The sequence below is a fragment of the Oxyura jamaicensis genome, chromosome 1 (genome assembly GCF_011077185.1).
Source record: "Oxyura jamaicensis isolate SHBP4307 breed ruddy duck chromosome 1, BPBGC_Ojam_1.0, whole genome shotgun sequence".
NCBI lineage: Eukaryota > Metazoa > Chordata > Aves > Anseriformes > Anatidae > Oxyura > Oxyura jamaicensis.
This window is the reverse complement of record NC_048893.1, coordinates 122750079-122776889: the sequence shown is the minus strand read 5'-3', so window position 1 is coordinate 122776889 and position 26811 is coordinate 122750079. Positions and strand designations below refer to the sequence as shown.

At 35.4% G+C, this 26811-nt stretch overlaps 1 protein-coding gene across 10 annotated transcripts in view; it reads left to right on the top strand.

The window, feature by feature from the left end:
- Positions 1-26811, top strand: part of CNKSR2 (connector enhancer of kinase suppressor of Ras 2) — a 220533-nt gene that overhangs the window by 116769 nt on the left and 76953 nt on the right. For 3 of the 10 annotated variants that reach the window (XM_035317752.1, XM_035317360.1, XM_035317279.1), the window contains 5 exons: positions 4850-4996; positions 14737-14870; positions 18336-18547; positions 21842-21931; positions 23566-23780. In XM_035317752.1, coding sequence (XP_035173643.1) covers positions 4850-4996; positions 14737-14870; positions 18336-18547; positions 21842-21931; positions 23566-23780 — 798 coding nt within the window. The remainder of the gene's footprint in view (positions 1-4849; positions 4997-14736; positions 14871-18335; positions 18548-21841; positions 21932-23565; positions 23781-26811) is intronic. The other 7 variants (XM_035317923.1, XM_035317509.1, XM_035317668.1 and 4 more) reach the window with 3 other exon arrangements.

Here is a 26811-nt window from a genome sequence, read left to right as displayed (position 1 = left end):
ATGCCAGATAGTTTATTGTCATTTTTCTGACTTGCTTAGCAGCAGGCTAGGTTTGATGGACAGTGGTTTGAAGTGCAGTGGTTTTTGTTGTGTGATTTTTTGTTGTTTTTTTTTATGTTCATATTTTTATTTATAAAATGCAAGGTGTATGACAGGGAATTTCTTAAAAAATAACACCCATTTCTTAAGGTGAATATGCTTTCCTCATATAAATTCTATTTTTATTAGCTGAAAAAATGATTAAAATCTTGAATATTTTAATGGTTGATAAGTCAAAGAGCTCTGGCTGCAATCCACCTACAATAAGCAACACTGAAAGAATAATCATTTTGATTATCTCCTGTTTCAGTAACTTTTAAAAATTAAATGCTAGAGTGGATTTTGCATATTTATTTAGCAAGAAAATAGTAGACTGCTTTACAGTTTATATTAAGCAGAAAAATATTACTTTTCCTTCAAAAGTGCAAAGATATTAGTATTTTATCATAATTGTGGGGGGAAACAGTTTTCATGGAAACAGAAAGTCCGTCATTGACTTTTATGGGACTCTGGTGACCCTTTGTATAGGAATATGCCTCTAAAAGTATGGACCCTGTTTCATTTATCATTTGACCATAACTTCACCGCTGAGATGATATGGTTTTTGTGTGTATTATACTTGTCTACTATTTTTAAGTGCTGTTGCTACTCTGTAATTTCACTGAGAAATCTGCACTGGATTTCTCAGACTGTAGGTTATTTAGAAAGGCATCTTGTAGCATCCTAAAAATACTTGATTTGGGTCCATCCAATTTTATTTGAGATGCCTGGATGCTAATATTTAACTGAGTTCTTTTGTGGCTCATAACATATGTGCTCATAGAAATCATGAATGAACAATGGAATTTGGGAATACTGCCATGGGTATGGCTAATAAATAAATAAAACCAAGCAATGCTTGGTCATGCTTTCTTCTGTCTGTCAGGCAGAAATAGAGTAGATGGCTACAGTTTTCCAGGATTGTCATAAAGGGGGTGATAGATTCATCTGGGGAAAAAAAAAAAAAGTAATTAAGAGTAACTTTTTAACATTTAAATGTTAATATTCTTGGCGACTTAGGATAGGCATTCAGAATAAAAATTCCATGTCAGGCTGTTGTAATATTATAATCCACATGTACTTGCTGCAAGCCAAAGGAATGTTGGGGTATTTTAAAATATGTCTCATCTTGTTCAAAGGCATCTTCTTTTCCCAGCCAACTGTTCAGGGAGCAGACCTCTGTAACAGCACCCTTCTGCTAAAGGTTTCTATTATTAGGGGTAATGGGTGAGGAGATATCCTAGGATTCAGAAAAAACAGTGGGAGGTTGTGGGGAGAGATAAGGGAGATGAGGATGATGTGTCAGAGTAGAGAGCAGTGGTACAGGTCTCCTGCGTGCCCACCTTGTCCCACTGAAGCAACCCAGGTGGCCCAAAGTGTCTCTGGAGCTCACTGGTGAGCCTCTGGGCATGTGGTGCTGGAATGAGATGAGAAATTTGGAGGTGGCCTAATGCTGATGTTGCCGATACTCTGCCTGCAGGCTTGCTTCCCCCAGAGCTTCCCTTTGGAAGGCTCGTGTCCCAGTGGTGGTGTTATTCTGCTCTAGGTTTATCGATCTTCCGGTGGCATAGGCATGGGCTACCCTTTTAATCCTTCCTGTAGCTTAGTAGCAGACTCCTCCAGCAGAGGTGCTGTAATCTCCTTGTTAGGAACTGCTCAGCACACCCCACCACCACACCAGGTCACTTACTCTCAGGTCCCCCCACAGTGCTCGTTCCTCTCCCTCTTCTCCTAGTTCCCCCATCTTTGCATGCTTACTTTCCCTTGGTGTTCCTTGAGCCCATATTCCTTGTCCTCCTTCCTTTCCAAAGCCCTCATCCCTGCACTGAGCGCTGAGCTGTGCTGGCAGCTTGGGGGATACTCAGGCTCTGTGTAGCAAAACCCAAGGCTGGGTTTAGGCTCTGCCACTGCAGAGACCTTTCCTGATCACAGCTGGTTGATGGCACCCAGTTTAACAAAATCAATTTATTTGAAAGCAAGCAACAGGGACTTTCTTGGTCCTTAAAAATGGGTACCTGGCCAGTATTTGTGTACTGATTTAAAACTTAAATTTGCTTGGGTTGGTTTAACGCAAGTAAAGTCGACTTTTAAAGTAGTCGTCTTACTTTTCAACTTCAAAACCAGTAAGGAAACTTTCTTATTACTGTCTGTGTTTGCAGTATATGGAACAATTGATATGGAAGAGACTTTAAAAGCTCTGCCAAAAATCTGGATGAATAGAAGTTGAAAGTAGACAACTGTGATGGTAATGAGAAAGAGGAAGATCCTGAAGGAGAGGCTAGAGAGAATAACTTCAGATCATACTTAGAAGAAATTTAGATTACATATCTCTAAAGCAGATTTCTGGAAAATAATTTTCAGTTCCAGATACATGCACTGTAATTTTTTTTTTCTTTAATCCTCCTAACTCTCCTAATGAGACTAGATAATCTTCCATTTATTGCAGTGTAAGGCATAGTTGAAATACACAATTCAGTTTATCTCTGCAAAGTATGAATGTGTATTTAAAATAATTTAAAAGCTTCTAGTGTAACCAAGAGAAACCAATTTTATTTATATCTCTCTGCCTATTTCAGTGACAGACGCTTTAAAGCACAACTTTTCCATGCAGCGTCCTACCAACCTAAATGGCAAGAACCTTGCAGCCTGACCCTGTAGCCAGGGTCAGATGTTTTCCTCCAAGCTCCATGTGCTGTTTTATTTTGTAGAAAGATTCCTTCCCATAAGTTTGTCTTCAGTTATTACATTAGACAATTAGTGTACGGTAGCTTGCATAGAGAGATATCTTACATGAACTGTAGACATTCCAGTAACACAGAGCAGTTGAAAACCTATGTATGCCCAAGGTAACATTATGGAACTATGGGGAATATATTGTTTCTTATAGTGGTGGAATTCTCTTTGAATAGGAAAGCAGTATTGTGAATAGCATGGTATGTTTTTTTTTTCTTTTTTTATAAAATTGTGTTACTAAGACATAAAGCTTGTACTTAAAAAGACTTGGTTTTGATACTGTAGAAAGAGAATGGAGACTTCAGGAAGATGAAGGTATGGAGCTTAAGTTGACTGTGTTCATATTTCATTTTATTCAAAGTATAACAGACATATCCCCAATAAATGGGACTGAAAATAAGAATACAAGCATGTTTGGAAAACTTCTGTGGAAGCTGGAAAATATTCAATAAAAATAAGCATTGTCAACATCCTCCTTCTTTGTTTACTATAATATTGCTGCAGAAGTACATCCTAGAAGTACGTCAAGTTTGCTGTGGTAGAAAAGGACAGGTGGGTTTACAGTAGATGAGGAAGAGTGGTGAAGTTGAAACCACATCTGTGTACATGATTGTCGATGTAAGCATTGTTGTTGGCTAAAGTGGGATGGTTATATGAAGAGTATCAGCTCTTAAAATCAGTGATATTAAGCAAAGTGAGTTTTGGTGTAACAGTGAATAAGGTAAAAAGTAAGTAGCATCAACCTATGTGTGAGTACCTTGTTTAAAAATAGGTAAAAAATATATATTTGTTTCACATAATGCCATACTACTAATAGGGAACATCTGCATTGTGTTTGTTCATATTGCCTATTTGATTATTTTCAAATATAGGGACAAGACATAGAGTAACCTTTTGACAATGATGTCACAATTTCATGTTTCTAGAAGTTCTTTCAAAAATTTTGCATCTCAATTTGATAATTTTCATCTTAATGCTTTTCTTTTATAAATTGTGAAAGAAGGAAAATATTTGCAACTGTGATCCTTTAAACAACAGGAAAACATGCTTGTTAATGTGGGGGACAGAGAAAGGTAGAAAAGCTGTCAAATTTACTGAAATAATCATTTTCTAAGTATACAGGCCAACATTTTCAAGGGATGTATGATGGTTTCTTGCCAGTCTAGGTGCCAAACTTGAAAATGCAGGGATACAATGTATTAAAGCACTTCAAGATGCCAAAACTCAATCATTATTTAGACATAAACCATTTTCATCAGTTGTGCTGTTTTAATATTTTAAGTACTTTTTTTCAAAACCACAAAGTGAATGATTCAGAAAGTTTTAGCCTCTGCTTGGAAATAAAGACTTACTTTCCACATTAGTCAAGTTGCTAATTTTAGAGTATTTCAAAATGCTATAATTCAATTAGGAAATTTTACTTTGGGCTAATACTCAAGTAGTGGAGAGATTGTATTTCTGTCATTAATTTGCTGTCTTTTGGTTTTGAAATCATCATGAAATCATCACTATTTTAAAAAGGCCTTGTGATTCTGATTTTATTTTTATAGTGGTGTGAAGTGTAGAAGATTTCCTTGAGCATCTTTGTGCTTGTATAAGCTGCTAGGAATAGTAGTAGTATGAGTACATGTGGTTAGTGGATTTTATGTAGTAAACGTGGAGTATAAAGTGTTCAGTTTTGAATTGAACAATAGAGGCAGGAGTCAGGGCTTTTTAACCTTCTAGTCGCTAAGGTCTATGTAACAGAGCTTATTTTAAACCACTTTGAGGTTTTACTGTGTATTTACAGTGGAGTAAAAATAGTTCATTAATTCTAAAACCTGAAGTGATACATATCCATCTTAATGCATTATAATAATTCTTTTAGTTGATATGATTTTTATGCAGTCATTTATTTTTGCCATTTCTAGAGTTAATCTCCTTTAAAATATATATATACACTCCTATTGTGTTATTTTACTAATCGTGTTTAAAAAGGGAACATTACATATTGAATACTGTACCTCAATTTTATTGTAATGATTTTACTGGTTACCAGGTGGGGTGGCAGTTGAAAAATTTGGTGAATGCACTACGAGAGGATCCGAGTGGTGTTATCTTAACTTTGAAAAAGCGACCTCAGAGCATGCTTACCTCAGCACCAGCTTTACTGAAAAATATGAGATGGAAGCCCCTTGCTCTGCAGGTAATGAAGCTTAATCATAAGTCATACACCATCATTTTAACTATAAATTATCTCAGTGATGCTTTATTGTGCTTCATCTCAGCAGCATATGGATTTACTCTTGTATGCTTTGAAAAATTGTTTCTGAAATGATTTCTCTGCAGTTTGTTCTCATAGGCTCAACTGAAATTAAACCTGTTAGTAGAACTTTTCAAAGTTAGGAAGTAGTCAGCACAATGTTTTGCAAAGCAAAAATAGGAGCCCCAAAGAACTTTTCTAGCCATGGGGTAGCCAGAATACCTAAGAAAGTTACAAATTTTAGTTTGACTTCTTGTTAAGCTCTCCACGCAGTATAACTTCAAAGAAAGAGAGGAAGAAAAGATCTTTAGTTCTCATTTTGATCATGGCACCATTGGAAAATTTATACAGTGATTTTATTCCGCAGAACATGTGATGATCAATATTTGCTCATGTAAATAAAGTTGTATCTGTGTTGCAGTTTTACTTGAGATTGAACCATTGCACATAAGAAGATGTAGTACAGGATGTCCAGCTGGATCTTTAATTTTAGTATGCCTGTAATGGTTTGAATGGTTTCATTAAAGCTTTCGTATTTCACTCCAGGATAAAATGTCAGTGTGATGGATTACTCTGGGAAATAAAATTTATCTCCAGACTGATGAAAGCATGTAACCAACAGATGGAACTGAAAAATACTTATTTTATTTATTTTTTATTCAGTTCAGATGGGATAATGTTTAGAATTCTGTTTTCTTTGCATAATGAGTACATTCTTCAGTACATTTTTATTACCATGATAAAAAGTCTAATTTAAAATTAAGTACATTTGACAGAGAAAATACTTGCATAGTTTGGGCAAAAGGAAAATGAGATGTAGATATGCTACTGCTAATGGCTGTGGTCTTTTCCATTTAAAATATTAACACATTCATAAAAAGTATTAACAATTTGAAGAATCTCTTTCAACTACATATATTTTTTTATATAAAATTATGTTATAATGGTTAAATGCCTCATTGTCTTTCAGTCTGAGTAAGTTTCTAAATGACTGAGATATCTTGGTCCTTCAGATATAAATTACTGACAATAGATGTGACATAAACTTTCAACCAAAAATATCATATTAGTGTCTGAACATAAAATTGCAAATCTATATGCATGATAATAGTGCATAAATGTCCATACTCGAAGACTGTGCTTTTATTATATCTTTAGTGAAAATATAATTACAAATGAAAAATGCGTATATATGCTTCATTGCTTTAAAAGGGGACAAATGCTTTCACTCTAAATCCTTTTTGGGTAAGTTTTTTATTCCATTGGTGAGTTGGGTTCATTCCCCTAGATATTCCTTTTTGTTTCACTTAATCATTTGCCACTGGAATAATTCAACCGGGGAATGCACAACAGAAGTTTCTGAGACAGGCCATTGATGCACATTATAGCAAATGAGTGATAAATTTAAAAGGGTGAGAAGAAATTGGACAGAAACCCTTTTGACTGTCTAAAATGAAGTCCAGTAAGAAAATGAGAATATCTATGGTCCTGTTACAGCGAATGCAGTCATGAGATGAAAATGTGAGGGTGTATGAAACTCCACTCTCTGTTCCAGAAACAAATATCTAGTTGTCTTTTAGCATGTTCTATTTCACTCTGATTTACATCTCAGCACCCTTAGTTCAATACAGATACTAAGGAGTGCAATTCATATAACTTTAGATATCTGCAGTGTGTATATCTACATTCAGGTTTGTCATTTTTACCTTTGACCAATGGTCATACAGAACAGTTATGATTTCATTAATCTTGACCTATTTTAGACTGATTGACCTTATGTAGAGGTGAAATGAACCATATAGCATGCCTCTTTCTCTCCATTTGGTGACAAAGCAACTGTGGACAGCTAGCTTGAATATAGATTGTCTGTTAGGTGAGATTAAACTGACAGTATATAGAGGTTTTCTGGAATCTTACAGGTTTGGGTTGAGTGGTAACAATTTAGCTTATTTTTTTCCTGATAGCATTAAAAAATACATTTCTATGCTAGACTAATGTGAGTACAAATAGAGACATTGTTAAACATTAGAGATATAATTCCAGGATCATGATGATATTGTTCTGATTTTATCAATCATAACATCTAGAAAAGGCCAGAACCTCATTCAACACTTGGGTGCAGTGCACATATGTGCATTTGTTGTAATTTTTGATGTCACAAATTGCGAGAAACAACAGTTTACCTAAGTAGACTGAGTGTCAAAAAAATCTCCAGAATGACATAAAGACAAACTTCCGAGGATGCATAATGTGGAGATTTCTGTTGTTAATTATTGCATGTCAGTGGTGAACAGATGTTAAAGTCCACTGGTGTTAAAGTTTAAATGCAGACTAAGTGTGAAAATGGTGCTGTACATTTGATAAATAAAAAGCAGCAAAAGCAGAGTGCAGTGTAATTTTATAGCTATTAAAAATATGAGATAATGGTTATTTTTTAGTTGTTCCATTTCTTTCCATATTCCAGTATTTATCCATTATAAAAGACAGAATGTGCTTTTTTTTCTTCACATTTTTTTTTGGAAAAACAAACAAACAAACAAACAAAAACTTCTGTAATTGAAATTGCATTGTGACTGTTCTGAAAATCTTTTTGTTCCAAATTCACATAAAAGTAGTTTTCTGTAGTAGGATCGTGGGAGTTAGTGAGAGAGAATGGGGTAAAGTGATAGTAAATAAGAAAAAAACGTAAAGGAAAAGCAGTACTTCCATCACCTTTGGAAGTAAGGGAAATTATGATACAATGTTTTCCTATATTAGGATATCATAAAATAACTGAAAATGTTATAACTGTGCTGTCATCCCAGAGCTAAGTTAATTGAAACATATGTATTATTCAACAGACACAAGCTATGAAGATATTATGACTCAGTAATAATTCTCTTAAACTACAAGATATGAGCAAAAGCCTCAAAAGACTTTATAATAAGATATAGGGATGAAGTTCTAATAAAATGTGAATCAGGATCTGCAAACTGCCTGCTGTTTTTTTCTTTGGTTCTGCAAATGGTGTGAACAAAGGAAAAACATGATGTCACAAATTGCAATGAATGAGGTGGGAAAGTGGAAGTTTGCCCTAATGTAAGGAGGCTGTCTAATGCATGATATCAATGAGGGTTTTTAATAGCTGTTGCAGAAAATGCAGAAGGTACATATTTCAGTTATTAAAATAAGAGAGTCATTTACATTGAGATTTACATTGGGACGTTTTAATTGAAAAAAAAATAATAAATTTTAGCTCAAAGTGAATAGTGTTGAGGCACTGATAAAATGCATTCTATTTATTTTTTCGATAATTCTATGTAAAAACATAAAGCTTGGCATTTGCAGCTACATGAAAAACTAGGCTTCACGGAAAAACAGTAAGTACACCTGTAGGTTGGGATAACGCTAGATAAGTCTTCCAGTTCAGGCAGTAGGCAGGTACTATCAATCAATTTAGTGTGTGATTTTTACATGGTATCGTGGTCATTGAACTATGCCTCCCATGCATCCTATGTAGCAGTCCTGAAACTGATATCCAGTGGCTTGATGTAGAGGAAAATAATAAAACTAACTATGGCTATACTTTATATACATATTTATGCACCATTACATAATCAGTTTGTATTAATTAATTGCATTAATTCCAGGTGTAAGGTCAATCTGTACTGAAAGAAAAACATCTATTTTCCCCCCTCTTGTGTCCCAATTGAAAGAAGTGCTTTGGATTTTTTTGTTTGTTTGTTTTTGTTTTGTTCTCAGTCACTTGATGCTTGTCTGTTTTAATATCTATCAATATCCAACTTCTTGCAGATAATCAGAGTCCTCCCTTAACACATTCTGGAATTATATCAATCTGGAATTTGTGAAATCAAGGGATTTTCAGCCTGAGTTTTTTGTTACTGCTTTTATAAAATTTGAATTAAGCAGCTATGGCCTTAGGGATTTTTTTTGCTTGCCTTTGCAGTTGAAGGTATTCATTAATATGGTATTGTGTCACAAATATTAAGATGTTATGCCTGCAAGAGGAATCTTACTATATTTGCCTTTCAGTTACTTCCTCTGATACTCTGATCCATTGTGTGAAAGCTTAGAATGATATTTCAGATTACAATGTTGTAACTGAACATTTTGAACAAAACAAATACAATATTTTTTTTTCCTCACTTGACATAGAAGTGATTTAATTATCTTAGAACTCTCCAAATTTTTGTCTGTCCTCAAAGCAATCAACTGGTGGTTCAAAACCTACTGGAAATAAACATAATCTACTCTATCTTGTCTGTTTTGTTTCTCCTTCCCATTTTATGGTATTCTGGGGAGGTTTCAAAGGAAAGCTCCCTGAAGTGCAGTTTGAACCAGGGTGGAAATTTTGCTAAAGAAGATTCTTGGAGCATATGAAACCTTAAATAAATCACTATCATCATGTTAGCAGGAAACTAACTGAAAAGTCCTCCTTTGCTTCTGGAAAATGCTTTGTTAATTAGTCAAAAAGAAACTAGACTTTGACTACAGTGTGAAGACTCTTCATCCAGTGCCTTTCACATACAGAAAGGGAATGGTAGAGCAACATGTTGCCAGGCTTCAGCTAATTTGGACTAAGCCCTGCTGGTGTCAGTGAAAAGGCTGTTACTAATAGTGTGGTTTGGGGAAAGTCCACCTGCAAGCCACAGCTTGTGTCTTGGCTTGGAAAAAGCCTTCTGACCCCTCTACATACTCTGTCACATTCTTCACCAAGCTTATTTAAATGTCACCTTTTGTATATTTAAAATAGTTCACTGTACTGTTTTTTATGTGATTAAATTTTACTGTTAAAATCATCAAGACCTCAGTATCTGTAGTTCTTGTTTTTTTTTTTTGTTTTGTTTTGTTTTTGTTTTTAAATAGACTTTATTTTAGATTAGATATTCATCATATCTCCACTATGCTACATTCAACTTTTCAGCCTAAGACAAAACAGCAACAATAACAGCAGAGTCCTTGGTTTTACAGAAAATGCTACTTTTATTATTTATATTATTATTTTTCTTTACTTGACTATATTGCCTCCTTCATTCATCTAGAGACAATGTTATATTCTGTTTTCATAATTTATGATTAAAATTAATGACCTTGCACTTTTTAATCATTGCATTTGAATAAAATACTAACTTCTAGGCTCTTCAGTTGCTTATTTGTCTTTTAACTACATGGGAACTGAGCATTTTTTGCCGCATTGTTAAAGTGAATTCTGACTGGGTTTTCCTACAGTGTCTGAAATAGTTATATTATGTCATAACTTCATGTCATGGTTCATCTTACAAAAGGTTTACTTTAATGGAAACATTTTGTTCAATAAATCGTGATAATCTTGGTTCGATATGAAAATATATTAACAGTAAAATATGTTTATTGATGCACGTACTGTGTAAAGATATTACCAACTAAAATCATGTATTGTTTTTTCTTATATTTTTAAAAATCATATGCCTTTGTCTGGAGTAATGTTTCTCAAACTATATATTGCAACTGCCAAGGGAGTTATTTAAAGGTTCGTAGAGCTTTAAAAACATAAAAAAAAAAAAAAAAAAAAAAAAACCTTCAGATGGTACATAATTATTAATTACATTAATTGTTTGGGGCAGGGGGAGAGGGAAGCTGACTTACTGAGAGCACAATCTCAGTTTCTTCTGGATTGGCAATGAGTACCTATAGGGAGTTCTGATTTCCCAGTCCTGGAGAAACAGGCTGCTGTGAGTAAAGCCAGTTATCTGTTGTCTGCTCAACTGACAATTTGGAAAAGGGTCCCTAAACACTAGTGATTCTGAAGGAGGATGGTGCATCCAGGACATTTGAGAAACAGTACTTCCAAATATATTGAAACATGAATTTTGTGACTGACATTGTGTGTTGACATTGATGCAGAGCTTTATGTGAGATATTTTTGAGGCTATTCCAGTTCTAATATGCAACTTCTAAACTTTCTTTGTCAGACTATTCCCATGGGTTAAGTATTTAAATCTCTGTACCTGAAAACTTTATTTTTATTGCAGTTTCAGCATTTCCAATTGCCTATGACAGCATACTAAAAGGGACTGCAGCAGAAGGAAGTTCTAGTCCTTGGAAGAGAATTAACTTGGTGATAACACTGATCTCCAAGGCCTCTAGATCAGGAATACCTGAATTGGAGTTCCTTGTAATTTTCTGTTCAATGTACCTGCATGGTATAATATGGTCCACCGAATGGCCTGTAGGATGAACGTGATCAGATTTACTTGCAGAAGCACAGATTGACTTGAACTGAATGGTTGAGAAGTCTCTAAATTGCAATGCAAAATGCCTTGAGGTTGCACCTTGCCTGCAGGTCATATTCTGAAGGCTCTCTTTCCAACAGGGAGAGCCTGAAGACTTTGATTCGTTACAAAATGAAAGCTGATCTCCTAGAGCACAAGGTGGTAGTCACTGCAGTGCTCTCTCCATGCCTCACTAACAGGAGAGCTCATTTGAATGTTTTAACCATGTTGCAGTTCTTTTAAAAGAACTTGCTGATTCATCAGATGAAGTGGTGATAACTATCAAAAACAGTGGTGGTATATTTATAAATTTGGATTTCAATTTTGTTCCAGTTATGCAGCTTTTCTGCTTTTGTAGAACTGAGCCAAAGAGTTGAGTCTGGCATTGTGACCCAGGTATACTAAAGACATGAGACATCCTAGTATATTTTGGAAAAGTCCCAAAGGATTGTGCTTCCTCTTATATGAGACTGTATTGGAGCTCCCAGTGTGCTGGGAAGATTATCTGCATTGCCATCCTGTGAGATACCACAGTCATTTGGACTCCTACCAGTTACACTGTGATTCTCACATCTGAAAATGCTCTGTTATTTAACATGGGAAGAGTTTGAGGGAAATCTTTTACTTCCGGAGCTCTGTGTTAACTGGACAATTTGTGTATTTCTCTAGTAGACTGAATGCTATTTCCTCCTGTGGCACCTAGTGTTTTAACCACCTCACCTAGCCAAAATATAAACCAAAGTTTGCATTTCTCAAAGACATGCAAAATCCACTGATTTCCACAGTCTCCCAGCAAACTCCTCTGAAGGACAAGCCAACCTCCATGTCTGGGCTGTCTATTCTCAGGGACTCACGAAGTTACCTGGTAGAATCCTCAGACTTCAGAATAATCATTTTCTAGAAATTAAGCCCATCTCATTAGCATTTAAATAGTTAAGCCCAGATATTCCAGGCTGGGAAATTCTTTACCTGTGTCCTGTAGCTGTTCAGCCCCTGGTTGGGGTTAGTGTGGGCTCAACAACTCAACAACTCTGCAAGCCCAGATCACGGTTATGCTTGGGCACAATTTTCCTTACGTGCCAGAAAACAAAATTTTGATTGCCATGGCCCCTAGGGCCCCCTTTCTTCTTATCAGCCTATTCATTCAGGTAAAGTAAAGGGCTGTCTTCCTCCTCAAAGGGTAGAAGAGCCAATCCATCTGCCCAGCTTGTATTCCCCTCTCAGTGTTCCTGCAAGTATGAGCTGTGAACAACAGTTTGGGCTTAACAAGTGTAAATATGGTCTTGGTCAAAAAATTCTTTTGGCTTAGAAGGAAAATTAATTCTACAAGCCACTCAGCAAGCTGCAAAGTGAACTGGTCATATAAATGCAGGTATCACAAAGGAAAAACACAGAATTACTTTAGTAAGTGTTTCAAGAACATCTGTGGCTACGGTGTCACAGATGAAAATTTAAAGGATAAGGATTGTGTTCCTCTGAAAGAGTTTTCTTTGAGTTGTTTTTGTTTGTTTTGATTTTCTTCCCTCAGTTTTGCTACCAACTTTAGTCTTACTTTTGCACCCTTCAGTCTTCTGCTTGTTTTTTAGTGGTTGTAAAGTCTTTTATCTGTCTGGCTTTGTGTGTGTGTGTGTTTCTCCCTCTCTTCCTGTAAGTAATGGCTGTCTTTCATTGGCCTGGTTACAGAATGTTAACTCTAATGAGCAAGAAAATAATTTAGCAGTATCATTGTTTACAGGTGATGGATTTCTACTTTCAAAAAGAACAAATTTGTTTCAGTTTATAGCTGTAGTTGTAAAGGTGGACTTAAAAAGTTTTAATAAAATGTTGAGTCTACAGTTTATTATGTTTGAGGTGACTAACATCTAACACAGCTCTGTTCCTAAAATACAGCAGTAACTGGTTAAAGGATGCCTGAGGTATCGTAGGTGGCGTGTGTTCTTAAAATACAGTTTGAAATAAAGTAATGCAATGGTGGGGACTTTGCTTGAGAAGCATAAATTTAGAAGGGCTCATCACTAGCCCTAGGTCAACATTTTTTTTAAAAAAAGTTCCTGCTCTTGAACTCTTTGGGTTTTTCGCACTGAAGGTGTAGTACTAGAGTGTCAAGATTAATATCTAGAAGATGAGAACTGTGGGTTTTTTTTGGTTGGTTGGTTTTGCACAGGAATGCCCACAGGTCTGTCATAAAGTATTTTTAATAGTACTGGCAGAAGGATCTTTCTACACACCTATTTAGTTAGTATTCAGAGCTTCTCTGCCATAAATACAATGTAAAATATGTGTCCTCCAGTAGTCACGTAGTTCAGAAATTATAGGTGTGTTGCACAGTATGTCCTCCCCAAACTTTTTTCTTCAAGGAGTTCGCTTCCAACGAGACAGAGAGGAAAGAACTCTTTCAAAGTAAAACTCAGTATTTCTTGAATATTAGATCTAGATTTTAGATGGTGTATGGAGATACTGTTGCTGTTTTGCCAGTTTTCTGTTTGAGTTTAGCTATTAGACAAGCCAAGAAACATAAGACCAACATATTATTAACCACACTAAAGCAGTCTAAGTTTGCTTCTCATTTCATTTTGCTGCATCTGCATCTATATAGGGACTGTTAGCAAATTGTGCTATAATTTCTAGTCCTGCAGTCTTCAAATGGTAGGTCATTTTTTGGCTAGCCAAGGTAGTTAAGTTAAAGAAGAAAAACACATGCTTAATTTGAAAGAGAGAGAAATCTGTGATTAAGATGAAGGATAATTTTTGGATGGGCATAATAGCTAGAATGCACGATCATTCTGTGAGAAGGGTACAATTTATTCACCTGTGAGTAAATGTTACTTTGTGAGGAAGTGTTCCCAAGGGAAGAATAATAATAATCTCCAATTTATTCTGTCTCATAACACGTGTACTCTGAGTATGCAGTACCTGAATTTATGGCAGCTGCAGACATAAATTGAAGCTTTTACAGTTACTCCTTAAACTGTAGAGCAGATGGGGGAAGATGACATTCAATTTAATGCCTCCTTATGTAGCTTTTAGTGTAAACACTAGACTTTTTCTTTATAATGTTAGTTTAATTAAGGAATTCATTTGATTCTGTATGTTATTTACTCATAAATATTTCACCAGTGGCTCTACTGATTACTGTTTTTATGGGCATTGGCAATACTTCTGCTTTGCAAGGGGGAAAAGAGAAAGATGTTATCAGAGACAATTTTATAAGCACAATACATGTCCATTCATAGTTGTATCCCCTTAAGCATGTGTTGTTTTTTGTTGTTGTTTTTTTTTTTTTTCCAGCTAGTTTCAAATCACACAAAATATTATAAATGTTAACTATTTCTTCAATTTTCTGAACTGTAGAATGTTTGTAGCTTTTTCAACTAAAAGTAGATAGTATTTAAGAATAATCACAATTTTTTCTCTCTCTCTCTTTTGAACCAGCCTCTTATTCCCAGAAGTCCTACAAGCAGTGTTGCTACACCATCCAGCACTATCAGCACACCTACAAAAAGAGACAGCTCTGCCCTCCAGGATCTCTACATACCCCCTCCTCCATCAGAACCATATGTTCCCAGGTAAAAAAAATAAAAAATAATAATTTAGGGTACTATTCATTGTCAAAAATACCTGTAAAATAACTGGCCATTCTGTTCCTATCTGATCATCAGCATACCCTGCAGGGTTAGGCTGCTATTACTTCATTTTACAGGGAAACTTGTTAACAGTAGATATGCTGAATCACACCCACAATAGCCTGAATCGGTGTCTTGTTTGATAAACTGTCAGTAGCCTTTAGAAAGACGGGTTCAATACCCTGTTTTCTCAAATGTGGGATAATATATTGCCTATAACAGCGTCATTCTATTTCAAAAGAGCAAAAGTGATCCAAAACCCTGAACTACAAAGAGAGTTTCCATCGCTTTGCCTAATAACTATAATGCAACAAAGGAGGCTGATCTAAAAGAACCTTTGCAATTTCAACAATAAGACTACTTGCTTTGTTCTTCCATACTGATTTCCTTTTTAGATATATTTGATTTGTTAGTGTTAGAGCAGTTTAGCCTGGTTACCCTACTGTATTCTACAGTGGCCATGTTGCTCCCTGTAGTTGTTTGCTACTCTGACTTGTCACCTGGAACAGGTGTTTTCATCTCTCCCTCCAAGACTCTGGGCTTGCTGAGCCAGAAAAGCAACAGATTCTTCTTGCAGATTCATTAACATACCCTCATACGATCTTAGAGGATTCAATATAATTTTATAATGCACACAGATGTTGCTTTCCTAAAATTTTAAGAGAATTATGGCCTATAAATGCATCCATAGGTACATCAGTAACCCCGTAAGTACGTCAGTAACCAACCAGAGACCTAGGGATGTATAAAATAGGCATCAGTATTTTTAATGTTTCCATATACAGGATGTTTGACATATACAGTCAATGTATTTTAAAATTACTTCTTGCTCTTCTTTTAGTTAATTTTCTTGCAAAAGTTGTAAGAGCAGCATGTCCTTTCTTGTACCTGAGTTTCCTGTACCTGAAGTTCTGATGCCCAATTTTTTCTTAGGCTCTCATATCTGTAACAGCTAGCCAATTAATAAGATGTATGACCTGATGATTACAAGACTTTCCTGGGGGCTATCCAAGAATTAGGTAGATGGCAAATTAAATTGTCTAGTGGGGAGGAGAAGTTGTGATTCTTTGATAAATTCATGCTCTTCAGAGATACAAAAAACCTTCCGGGGCAAAAAGGTGACTTACCATTTCATGATTTAGATGATGCCGTAGGCCTTCCATGAAGCCATAAGCTGAGTCCTATGTTCCTTCTTTATCCTTGCTTGTCTGCTGGCTGGTCTGCTTTTATTTCTGAGGAAATTTAAAAAAAAAAAAAAATGCAGAAAGCAACCTCAACCAAAACGCAGTCTTTGATTTCTCTTTGAACAAAGTAGTTGTATAGTAAAGACCTGTCACTCTTCAAATTGGAACTGTACTGTCCTAAAAAAAAGTGGTGCTTTTGTAATGCTACTGATCATGTTTACTGCCACAAAAATACTTTTGTTATTTGAGATCTTCGTTACGCATTTTGACTATTAATAATACATCTTAACTCATGATGGTTAATGCAGTAGTTTGGACCAATTCTGATTAAATATTGTAATACGTATTAATATAAGGTGCAATCATACAGAGAGCATATGTAGTTTTGAATTTTTTTGCCAGCTTAATCCTAATGGACTACAGTTCATTTCACAAACCTGTCACATACAGTATAGAGTTTCTGAATGATCTGTTTTGGCATTTCATCTGTTCTTTTAGTCCATGATTAACTGTATTTAAGCATTTCTTTATTTTTGGTATTATCAACTGTATCTGTTTTTCACTTTGTTGTTGCTGTTCCAAGGGGGAATGGAAAAACAAACAAACAAACAAACAAACAAAAAACTTGTTTCTGGAATAGAGTAAGGGATTTGATACTTTGATGTAAATTGTAAAACCCTTAAGCCATGTTACACTGATAATACAGTATACAGATACTACACCCACAGACACTACAGCTGTCAGCATAACCACACAAAAATGGCATGAGAAAGTGGAACCTACCCTTTCTTTGTGCCAGTTACTGACAAGTGCAGGTCATAAATTAGTGCCTGGCCAGGTCTGTTGAGTGTCTTTGGAGGGAGAGAGCTGAACCCCGCATCTCCAGTGGATTGCAATCAAGGTTATATGCCTGGGGGCTCTGCACTTCCCTTAACACTGACAGTGAAGGTCACTCCACGGCTATCTGTCTGTCTTCCTTGTCATGGAGGTCTCTTTGTACCAGTCCATGAGTGGAGACAGGAGACACTGCCCACACAGGTTGTAATTATGCATACTGCTTCTTCCTGATGGTAGCTGCAGCATGGATTACCATCTGGCTGTTCTGCATCAGTATCCATCATTTTACCTGCTGGCATCCCTCAGCACCATCACCAGAGAAGTCTTCCCATGACAAGCTTACAGCCCTAGTGGGGCTGTGCCAGTCCCACTCCCTAAGACAGCACCATCCCTACTCTGGGAAAGGCTGGCAGAGAGAGCATAATGGCTGGTGGGGGTTTCTGTTGCTCCGGTGTCACTGCCAAACCAGGCTAGCCCGATGTCATCCTCTGTGGCTGCCTGGATCCCAAGAAGGGTCCTCATGTAGAGTCACAGGGAGCCAAGGGAAATATGGGTCAGCATGGTGGTGAGCTTGGCACTCACACAGTGGTCCAGAGGGGCAGAAGCTCTCGAACAAGGCCATGAGGCCCCAGCTACTCTCTTATCAGCCTCCCTTGCATTTCTCTTCTCAAAAGTTATTGCCTGATTAGGCCTTTTGCAGCCATTTTCAGCCCTACCATTAGTTTGGAAGTGAAGCAGTGGGAAGGAAAAAGTGATCTGGTTGGTGAAGTGAGTGCCTTGCAATGCATTGCTATCCTAGGACAACAGCTCACAACAGGTTCCACACACCCTTTCTGGCACCGCATGGACATACCTGTACAACTCTGAAGCCTCAGTGGACTTGTGCAGGACTGTGTCAAATGTCTGTACGTCATTGGTCCCTGATTATTTTTGTTTTGGGGTTAATTTGTTAGGAATCAGATTGAGTTTGTCTGTGCTTATCATTTAACCATGTTTTAAAACTATCTGATGCAAACCGAAAGCATAAGAGAGTTAAGATCAACATTATTTCCTTGCCCTAAATCACAAAATGCTAGTAGCTTCTGAAAAAAAAATCAACATAGAAAGAGTAGCTGCAATTCACCTTTATTTGAATGTTTCTTTTCAAGAGAAACTGTTAAGATTCAGTTCCATTACAGTATTGGAAGCACATAAGCAAAGATGTGTGAGATAACTAGAATATACATGCATATATGTGCATATGAAATGTATGATCCTGATTTTGACAATACCTATTTGCAACTTATATGAAATCTTGACATATTCCCATTTTTTACTGAATTATTCACATTTTTAAAAGAAATCAGTCTTATCCCAATATATTAAAAAAAGTTCTTGTTTATTAAAGGGACGAAAAGGGAAATCTCCCATGTGATGATGTTGGCAGACATATAGTAGGCAAACCAGTTCATACAGGATCCGAGTCTCCAAACTCATTCCTTGACCAGGAATATCGAAAGCGCTTTAATGTGGTTGAAGAAGATGCAGTTTTATACTGCTATGAGTATGACAAAGGAAGAACAAGTGGTCCTGGAAGGAGAGAGAGCACACCAACATACGGTATGGCATTGATCTGATAACAATAATCACCATTTGTTTATTTTAAGATTTCTTCATGCATCTGCTTTTGTATTTAGGCATGAAAATAATGTCAGTGGCTATTAAATTTGCTAAGAATTCTGTACAACTTTATTTTAATTTCAACTGAAGAGCTTATTCAAACCTTTATTCTCTAGGTTATTTTCCCTTTGAATCTACTGGAACTCTTGCTTTACCTAGTAACTTATTTTAGCTTTGGACTAGGAAAATTGATTTTCTGTTGCCAAATACAGAACTGTGCAATGGTAGAGTTGTTAGAATATAGAAGAAAATGAAGAGGAAATCTCACTTTTAAAAAAGTTATTATGACTTCCATGGTGTTAGCTCAGCACACAGTTGAATGTTCTTTCACCCCACTTGCTACATTATTTCAATTATTAAACTGAGCATAAACTGCATGTTGGAGTTGTCATAGTAATCCAGACATCCCTTTGAGAAGAAGACAGACTTAATTTATGAGGAAGCATATATTTGGTACATCGTACAGTCAAGCTCCAAAATCACTTGGGATCCTTGATACAAATTAAGCTTGAGCTGTGTAAATTATCCTCAGGACTTGGAGCAATATGCTTGCACAATCTTAAAGGATGTGGTTTCATAAAAAGCACCTGTTCCACACAGCCATACAATTGTGCTGCAAAATCCTCAGTAACCTTTTGAGTTTGTAGTGTTTTCAGGTGTTTTCTAACCATGCCTATACTGTATGAAATAAATGCTAAATGTTCAAAGTTGATATATTAATTTTATTACTCCTGTATCTCAACTATTACACTTGGTGTATGTAGTCAGTTCCATTAACAGATAGGTTATCTGTTCCAGATGTTAAATTTAATACTAGTGGTCTAGAGGGAAGAAGAACACATTCTTTGTTCAAGGACTGCTGAATCCATTATTTTATTACAGGATAGCTTTTGTAGCCTTTTTCCCAATTAACTGAAAAGGTTAGAATACATAGATCAAAGACTGTATTGAAAATCAGACATTATTTAACACGTTTATTATACAGCATTTCACTTTTGATCTCACTTTTTTTTTAAAGATTTCACACCACAGAGTCCATTTTCACTTAAGTATACTTTCTAAAAATATTACCATTTCAAAATTAAATTCTGAAGTTCCCCACATGGCATTTATTAGCACAAGATTTGTGGCTAGACATGACCTTAGAATTTCACAGAAGTCTGGAAAATGAAAATAACACTGTTCTGGCTTATGGTGGCCCATTAAAGAAGGTCAAATGGAGTTCCAAGGCCTAGAGAAATATTTTTTTTTCAACATATACTCATTAATTATATGGTGGCATTAATTTTTTGTTATTATTGTGGTTTAATGCTTCTTAGCACTCTTTCATGGGGGCCCTCCATGATTTCTTTTTTATTTATCTATTGGCTTTTTAACACTGTTAACCAATAGACTTCTTTCATATTCTTATGGGCTTTCAGCTGTTGTATAATTGTTTCTAGTTGGCCTCAGAAAGATTTAGTTCACATCCTAGTGATGAAATTTTCCTGACTGTCATCACGGAAAACAGATTTAGGAGGGTCAAGTGGAGATTACTAGTGGTAGCAGACAAATGAAACTCAGTTTTGAGGAAAGAAACAAATTTGGTCATTGCAGTTTTATTGCCAGATACAAAAAGCATGCACTTTGAAAGCTGGAGGTATTATTGAAATTTTGTTATGTCTATAGCTTTTGATAACAGTCACACTTTATGTGACTTTTGTTTTTAGGTTTTGTATCTTTTTAATTTTGCAAGTGCTTTCCATAGGATACTGTGAATTCAGACTTACATAGAAGAGAAGATTGTGTTTCTAGAAAAAGCAGCCATTAAGTTACTTCTTATCGAGGATACGTGAGCCTGATATATCCACCCTCAAGAAATGACTTCTTAATGATGTGCTTTAAATCTCACTCAGACTTAAAAATGTGCCCATAAATAAGAAAATAAATGATAAAAAGTTAAACATATACATGTTTTTTCCCAAGTAATTATGTATATGTGAACTGATCTTGTGGTCTCTACACATTTTTAAAGAAATTATTACAATAACCTTAGCAACTGAATAAAAAACAATAGAGCCTTTTACCATTATGCTGCATGCATGGTGTGTTTCCAATGGATTCCATACTTAAATAGATAGACTGACATGTCTAAATATTTGTTTTCATTATAACCAATTGTCTTTTTCATTGTATCATGTGTTTAACGTAAAAAATGTGGAATAAGAATGATCACCTTTATGTAGTGGGGTAAATAACTAACAGGACTTATGATTTTTTTTTCTTTTCTTTTTTTTTTTTCATTAAGCTCCGATACTTTTTGAAACAAAATATTTTTCCAACTTTTATTTTCTGTGACCAGTAGATTGATTTTAAAAAAGAGCAAAGGCTGGCCTTGTTTCTGAAAACATTTTGTTTTCAGTCTACCAGATATTGTGCCGTACTCTATTTTTCTGTTTTAACATGCAGTTTAACTTGCTAAAAACTACAGATCACTTTAAGGAACCCCAATAAGTTGCATGGCACATTTTCACTGAATTTCTAACTGTATTTGTAGAATGCTTAGGCAGAAATTATAGTTCATAGCATTTTAAAAAATCAGTTCTTCAGCTTCCAAATCAAAACATAAAAGATACAGTAGTTTTCAGCTTTTCTGTCACTTGCTGACATTTGAAATCAAAGTGAATTTTCCGATACTAATGTACTTTGCTTTCTGTAGAGGAAACGCCACAAAAGAAACTATAGAGGTTTTCCGTTTCCTTTCTTATTCAGTCACTAACAGATCATTTAAACCTCCCAGCAAACATGCTATTTGTGAAGATACTTTAGCAATGTGGACATATTTATTTTGCCAACAATTCATTCCATATATGCATTAAAACAGTTCTCTATATGTCAGTGCCAGGGGCTTCTAGAATAATAAATAGATATTGTTCAGTGAAAACTAAACTAAGTAATTTCAGTGTGTTTCTCAGTCTCAAACATCAATTTGCTGATGATTTTGTAGGGCACTGGATTTCTTTTCTGAATTTAAAAAATCAATTAAAAAATCCATGATGTACTTTTAGCTTCTTCTTCTTCTGTTAAAGAAAACAGAACTCCTATCTCAATCTCTTGTTCAGAGGCTATGCTAGATCCTCTTTCATAAGCAGCACTGTAGAATAGCATCTTAACACAATTTCTTCTTTCTCTCAAAGAATGTTAGTTTAATACTGCATTATGGTGCATGATCTCAATTTTTTCCTCTGTTTCCAGGGAAACTAAGGCCTATTTCTATGCCAGTAGAATATAACTGGGTGGGGGATTATGAAGACCCTAATAAAATAAAAAGAGATAGTAGGAGAGGTAAGTGATCTGGACACACATCTTGTACAAGGCATTATGGGGTTTATCATGCTTTAAGACATGATAATATATAGTTCAAGCTCTCATTTTGCTGCTTACTTAAATAATTGTTTAAGTGGACCTGTTTTAGGTTCTTCCATTATGTATGCTTATTTTTTCTCAGTGCCTCTATTAGGACTGAGGACTGCTCAACCAAACAAAAGAAAGTCATGATTGCAAAATCATGTAGTTTGGCTTAACTTCATATTGGCATTTCATTGTTTCAACTGTTCATTTTGAAATTGGCCTTATTTTTTTGTAATACCAGAGGACAAAAATTCATGGTTATTACTGTTATACATTGTTATGTTTAAATGGGAATTATATTAAACTTCTCTGTTTTCATGAGTTTTTTGTTGTTGGCAGTGACGCTTATTTTTGGATGAAAAACATTCTAGAGAAGTATGGTATTCACTTCAAAACCATAGAGGATAAGTTCCTCAAACTCTGTCTTATGAGACTCAACTGTACAATTTCACCTACAAAATGATAACCTTTAAGCTAACCGTTATTTCTTGGGAGCAAGATGTTACAGTGATGGTAGATATTTCCATAAACACATTAACACATAATTTCAGTAGGGATCAGAAAAGGAAAGTGTTAGGAATTAGTAGGAAAAGAATATGAGACAAATCAATAAGTATTCTTGTGCTGCTGTCTAAGTTCTTGTACATGTGCAGTTCTGGTCTCTCCATCTCTTAAGAAAACAAAACAAAACAACAGTAGAATTGAAGAAGGTTCAGGGAAGGACAACAAAAATGATCAGATGTATAGAGTGGCTTGCAAACAAGGTTAGGTTCGATAGGCTGGACATCAACAGTTTAAGAGAGTGTAGAAAGGATACAAAAAGGGTTTATAACATCTTGTATAGAATCATGTAGATAGATAGGTTTGTCACTGCTTTTTCCAAAATGACCTGAGAAGCATCAAAAGGTTCCATCAGGTGCTGGTTAAAAAGAAGAAGATCTGGCTCCTCATACAGTTTTGGTTCAAGCTAAGGAAGGAACCTAGTGACAAGAGCCTGTGAATACTAAGTGTTTATATCAATACATGGGAAGATCAGACAAGTTCATGAAAAGCGTATCTGCTAAGGTTTCCTAAATTCATAAACATTGCTTCTGTCTGAGAAGATCCCTCAACTAGAAGCTGATAGATGCTGGGAGAATATTCAGGGAACATATGGATGATTCAGTGAACAAGCTCAAGTTATGTATAAATGTATGGCACTGTAGTCAAGTCTATTCATTTAAAACCTTTTTTTTTAAAAAGAAAAAAAAAAAAAAGATTACCGAGATAATAATGTGTGCCACTGTTAATTTTTGAAAACTTCAAGACATTTATTTATTCTTTATCTTCTTTTCCTTTCATTGTCAAAGAAACCAGAAACCTGTAAGAATCATGAATTTTCCCTACCAAAAGATTCATCATTTTCTTGTTAGATACAGGCCAAAGGAGCAAATAGATTTTGTTAATGAAGTGGCCTTGAAGACTTAAAATTGACAGTAGATCTTAGCAAGAGTATTATATGTTTTGTAAGGGGGATTATAATACATAAAAATTCACAGTGATGTTTTGCATTACTTTTCTTTCAACAGAAAATTCATTGCTTCGCTATATGAGCAATGAGAAAATAGGCCAAGAAGACTACATGTTTCAAAGGAATAGCAAAAAGGATACTGGGAAAAAATCGAAAAAGAAGGGAGACAAGGGTAATAGTCCAAGTCATTACTCATTGTTGCCTAGTTTACAAATGGACTCGTTAAGACAAGATGTCATGGGCACACCTGGACCAGAGACCACTTTATACCACGTGAGTAAAAGTAACATTAACAAAAGTTGTTGCTATATGTTTGTAATTTATTTTTACAGTTGAATTGAAGCCTTTTTGGATTGCTGCTCTTGCACTGATTTTTATTCTTCTAACAAAAACTATATCCCAATGAAATATTTTAAAATACTTTAAGTTGCTGTTACAAATGTAGGATGGAGAGCTGTAACTATGTTTTATCTTCTGTAAGTAGAAGATGTTGTGTTTGAAATAGAGTGTGGTATCTCTGTGTTGACTGATTTACTGCTGATGGAAAGGGAAGAAGCAGCAGTCTGTCTGTCTGGAAAGCTTATTTCCAGCATCTGTGTCACTGCAATATGCAAAGTTGCATTAGATAACCCCTTTGCTAAAGGTATTCAAATAGCAGGAAGACTCGTGAGAGGTCTTTGTTTTTCCTTTGAAGGAAGAGAGTCTCTAACACATGTAATTGCTCTTAGCATAGATCATAATAACAGATTTGAAGGAAGAGATTCTCCTGACTATGATGTGAAAGGAAAGTACCAGTAACTTGCTAGTTTTTGAATGTGTTGAGAAAATGGGGATTAAAGATCACAACATGTTTTAGATATGAGATTGTGTTCATCCTGTAAAAGCATTTACGTTTTCAGATCTCAGTAAAAGTTGTCATTGTAGAGCAATACATGCATTGTAGTTGTACACCAAAACAATAGAAATAACCAGAGCTACCTTCATAGAGCTACCTTCATTCTCTCTTCAAAGAGAATGTTATTTAGATTGCCATTGTCTAAGGAAGGCAGCAGTGTGGGCTTGTCAGGGACTTGACTATGAAAAACAGGCAGGTGTAGCTTCACTCTGAACCTGTAAGAGACAGGTAACTTCTCTCTTAGAAGCGATATAAAATTGCTAGATATTATTATATTATAGTTGGTGTAGGTTAATTGAAAGTAATAGTGCTTTTACATTCCTTTAGACCATTTCAATGGTTGGTCCACTGGCTTCTAAAACTCCTTTTTGCACTACATTGTATAAGTCTGATAAATTTCAGAGATGTCATTTAGTATTAAAAGTAGGTGCTTATGGTGTACTTCAATTAAATCATATTCCCAGATGCCAGAATGCTATTGGCTTTCTTTTTTATTTATTGTAATTTATGGTGATAGGCATTTTTTCTCACATTATTATTTTCAATAGTTTTACACTCTTTTTGTATGTTGGAAATCTGGTAGTGGAGAGATGTCTATTTGCAAAGACAAACTGATATATAGTTGCCTAATACATGAGGCAAAGTAGTTTGCAAGTGTCACAAACCTGCCATCTTTGCAATTTGCTGTCCTTTCTATAAGGAATCTAATCTAATCAGTCCAGGAGACCTTGAAATCAAATATTTACAGAGGAAAATAGAAAAGTTATTTGTGTAACAGAGTTCTACCACTCTGTAAAGAACAGTGTGGTAAATTCACAATACTTTTCACTTTTTGAGAGAATACTCTCCTCCAACAGCATTTATTTTTTAGTATGTGTTAAATTTCTCACACTGCAATGGGAGAAAACTTTTTTTAGGTGTCATCTTTTTTTTTTTTTCCTTGCTCACCTCTATTACCTCAGTTTGCATATTCTGACTAAATAAATGTTATACAAATGAACTGTAAAATTCTTCAAAATTATTATGTGAAATTTACTTAAGAGTAACAAATTTAGAATTAAGAACCAATGTTTTTCATGTAGGTTGGATACCCATCTGCAAAACACGTCTTAACTATTAACCCACAAATTCCACCACCATCTGATAATAATTTTTGTGTACTGTTGTGATTAATGGATGGCTCTATGATGCCATTAAATCTTTAGCATCGTTTTGCAATTTTAATGGGAGTTTATCTACTAGTAAAAATAAATAAAGGCTGTTTGTTCTTCAAAATGCAAATTAGTATTGATCTGCTAACTGGGTTTGAAGTGAAATGTGTAAAGTAAACAGAAAGAGGAAGCTTGGGCCATTGATTTGTCCCCAAGAGATATGGGAAGGAGCTCTTCACAAAGCATTCACAACCCTATAATGTCCTATCACTGGAAGACAGCTGGCTGCCGCCATGCAATGCAATATGGTTACTTTTTTTATAGTGGTGGCACCCGAGGGTAGTGGCTTGAGAAACCCTAATCTAGTTTGCAGAAGGGACTACATGTCTTTGCCACAAAGCAGAGCCTACTTACACTCTGGTCTGAAATAAGCCAACATAGAAAGGATTGCTGAATATACTGTAAAAGCATAGAGCATAATAGTTTGCTTTTCAGAATTTCTATTACTAACGATGAAGAAAATAATAGGAGATAAATACAGAGAGAACTAATAACTGCTGCAGATGAGCTGAGAAACAAGAGCATATAAGGAGTCCACACCAGCAAACAGGTTTTGTAATAACTAGTGCAGATTTTTATTAAAAAAAAAAAAAAAATCTTTACACAGCTCAATGAGCAGATAAGGAATAAAGTAATACAGATAAAACCCAAGGAGCTCATGTCTGACTGTAGTATAATTTTATGAAATTATAAACAACAAATAGGAGAAGGGAAACATATTTAATATTTAAATTCAAAATAGTATCTTGGAGATTGCTAAACATTTTCCTATTAGAAATGTGTTTTTGTTTTTAACATCAGCTACCTAGTTTTCACAGAAATTTTGATTACCTGGAAATGGGAGCTTCTGGATGAGCATGAGTTCAGTGCAAGAGGAATGGTGGTAACTCCAAAAACTAATAATAGTGAAAGAGCAGCTGTAGATGAATTTGAACCTATCTCCTTGCGGTACCTAAGTCATTAGTATTAGGTCCAACTACTAGAGAATACTCCACCATGCATATTAAGTGGCTACAATCCCTGGTGTCTCTTTATGTTAAAAGTTTTCACCTGTCTGTGTTTACCTGATTTCTATGTCCAATCTTAGATAGAGCTGTGCCTTTGTCCTCTAGGTTTACGGGTCTTTTGTTACCAAATTTTATCTTCCAATGTAGAAACTTAAAAGTTATAATAAAATTACTTTGTAGCCTTCTTTTGC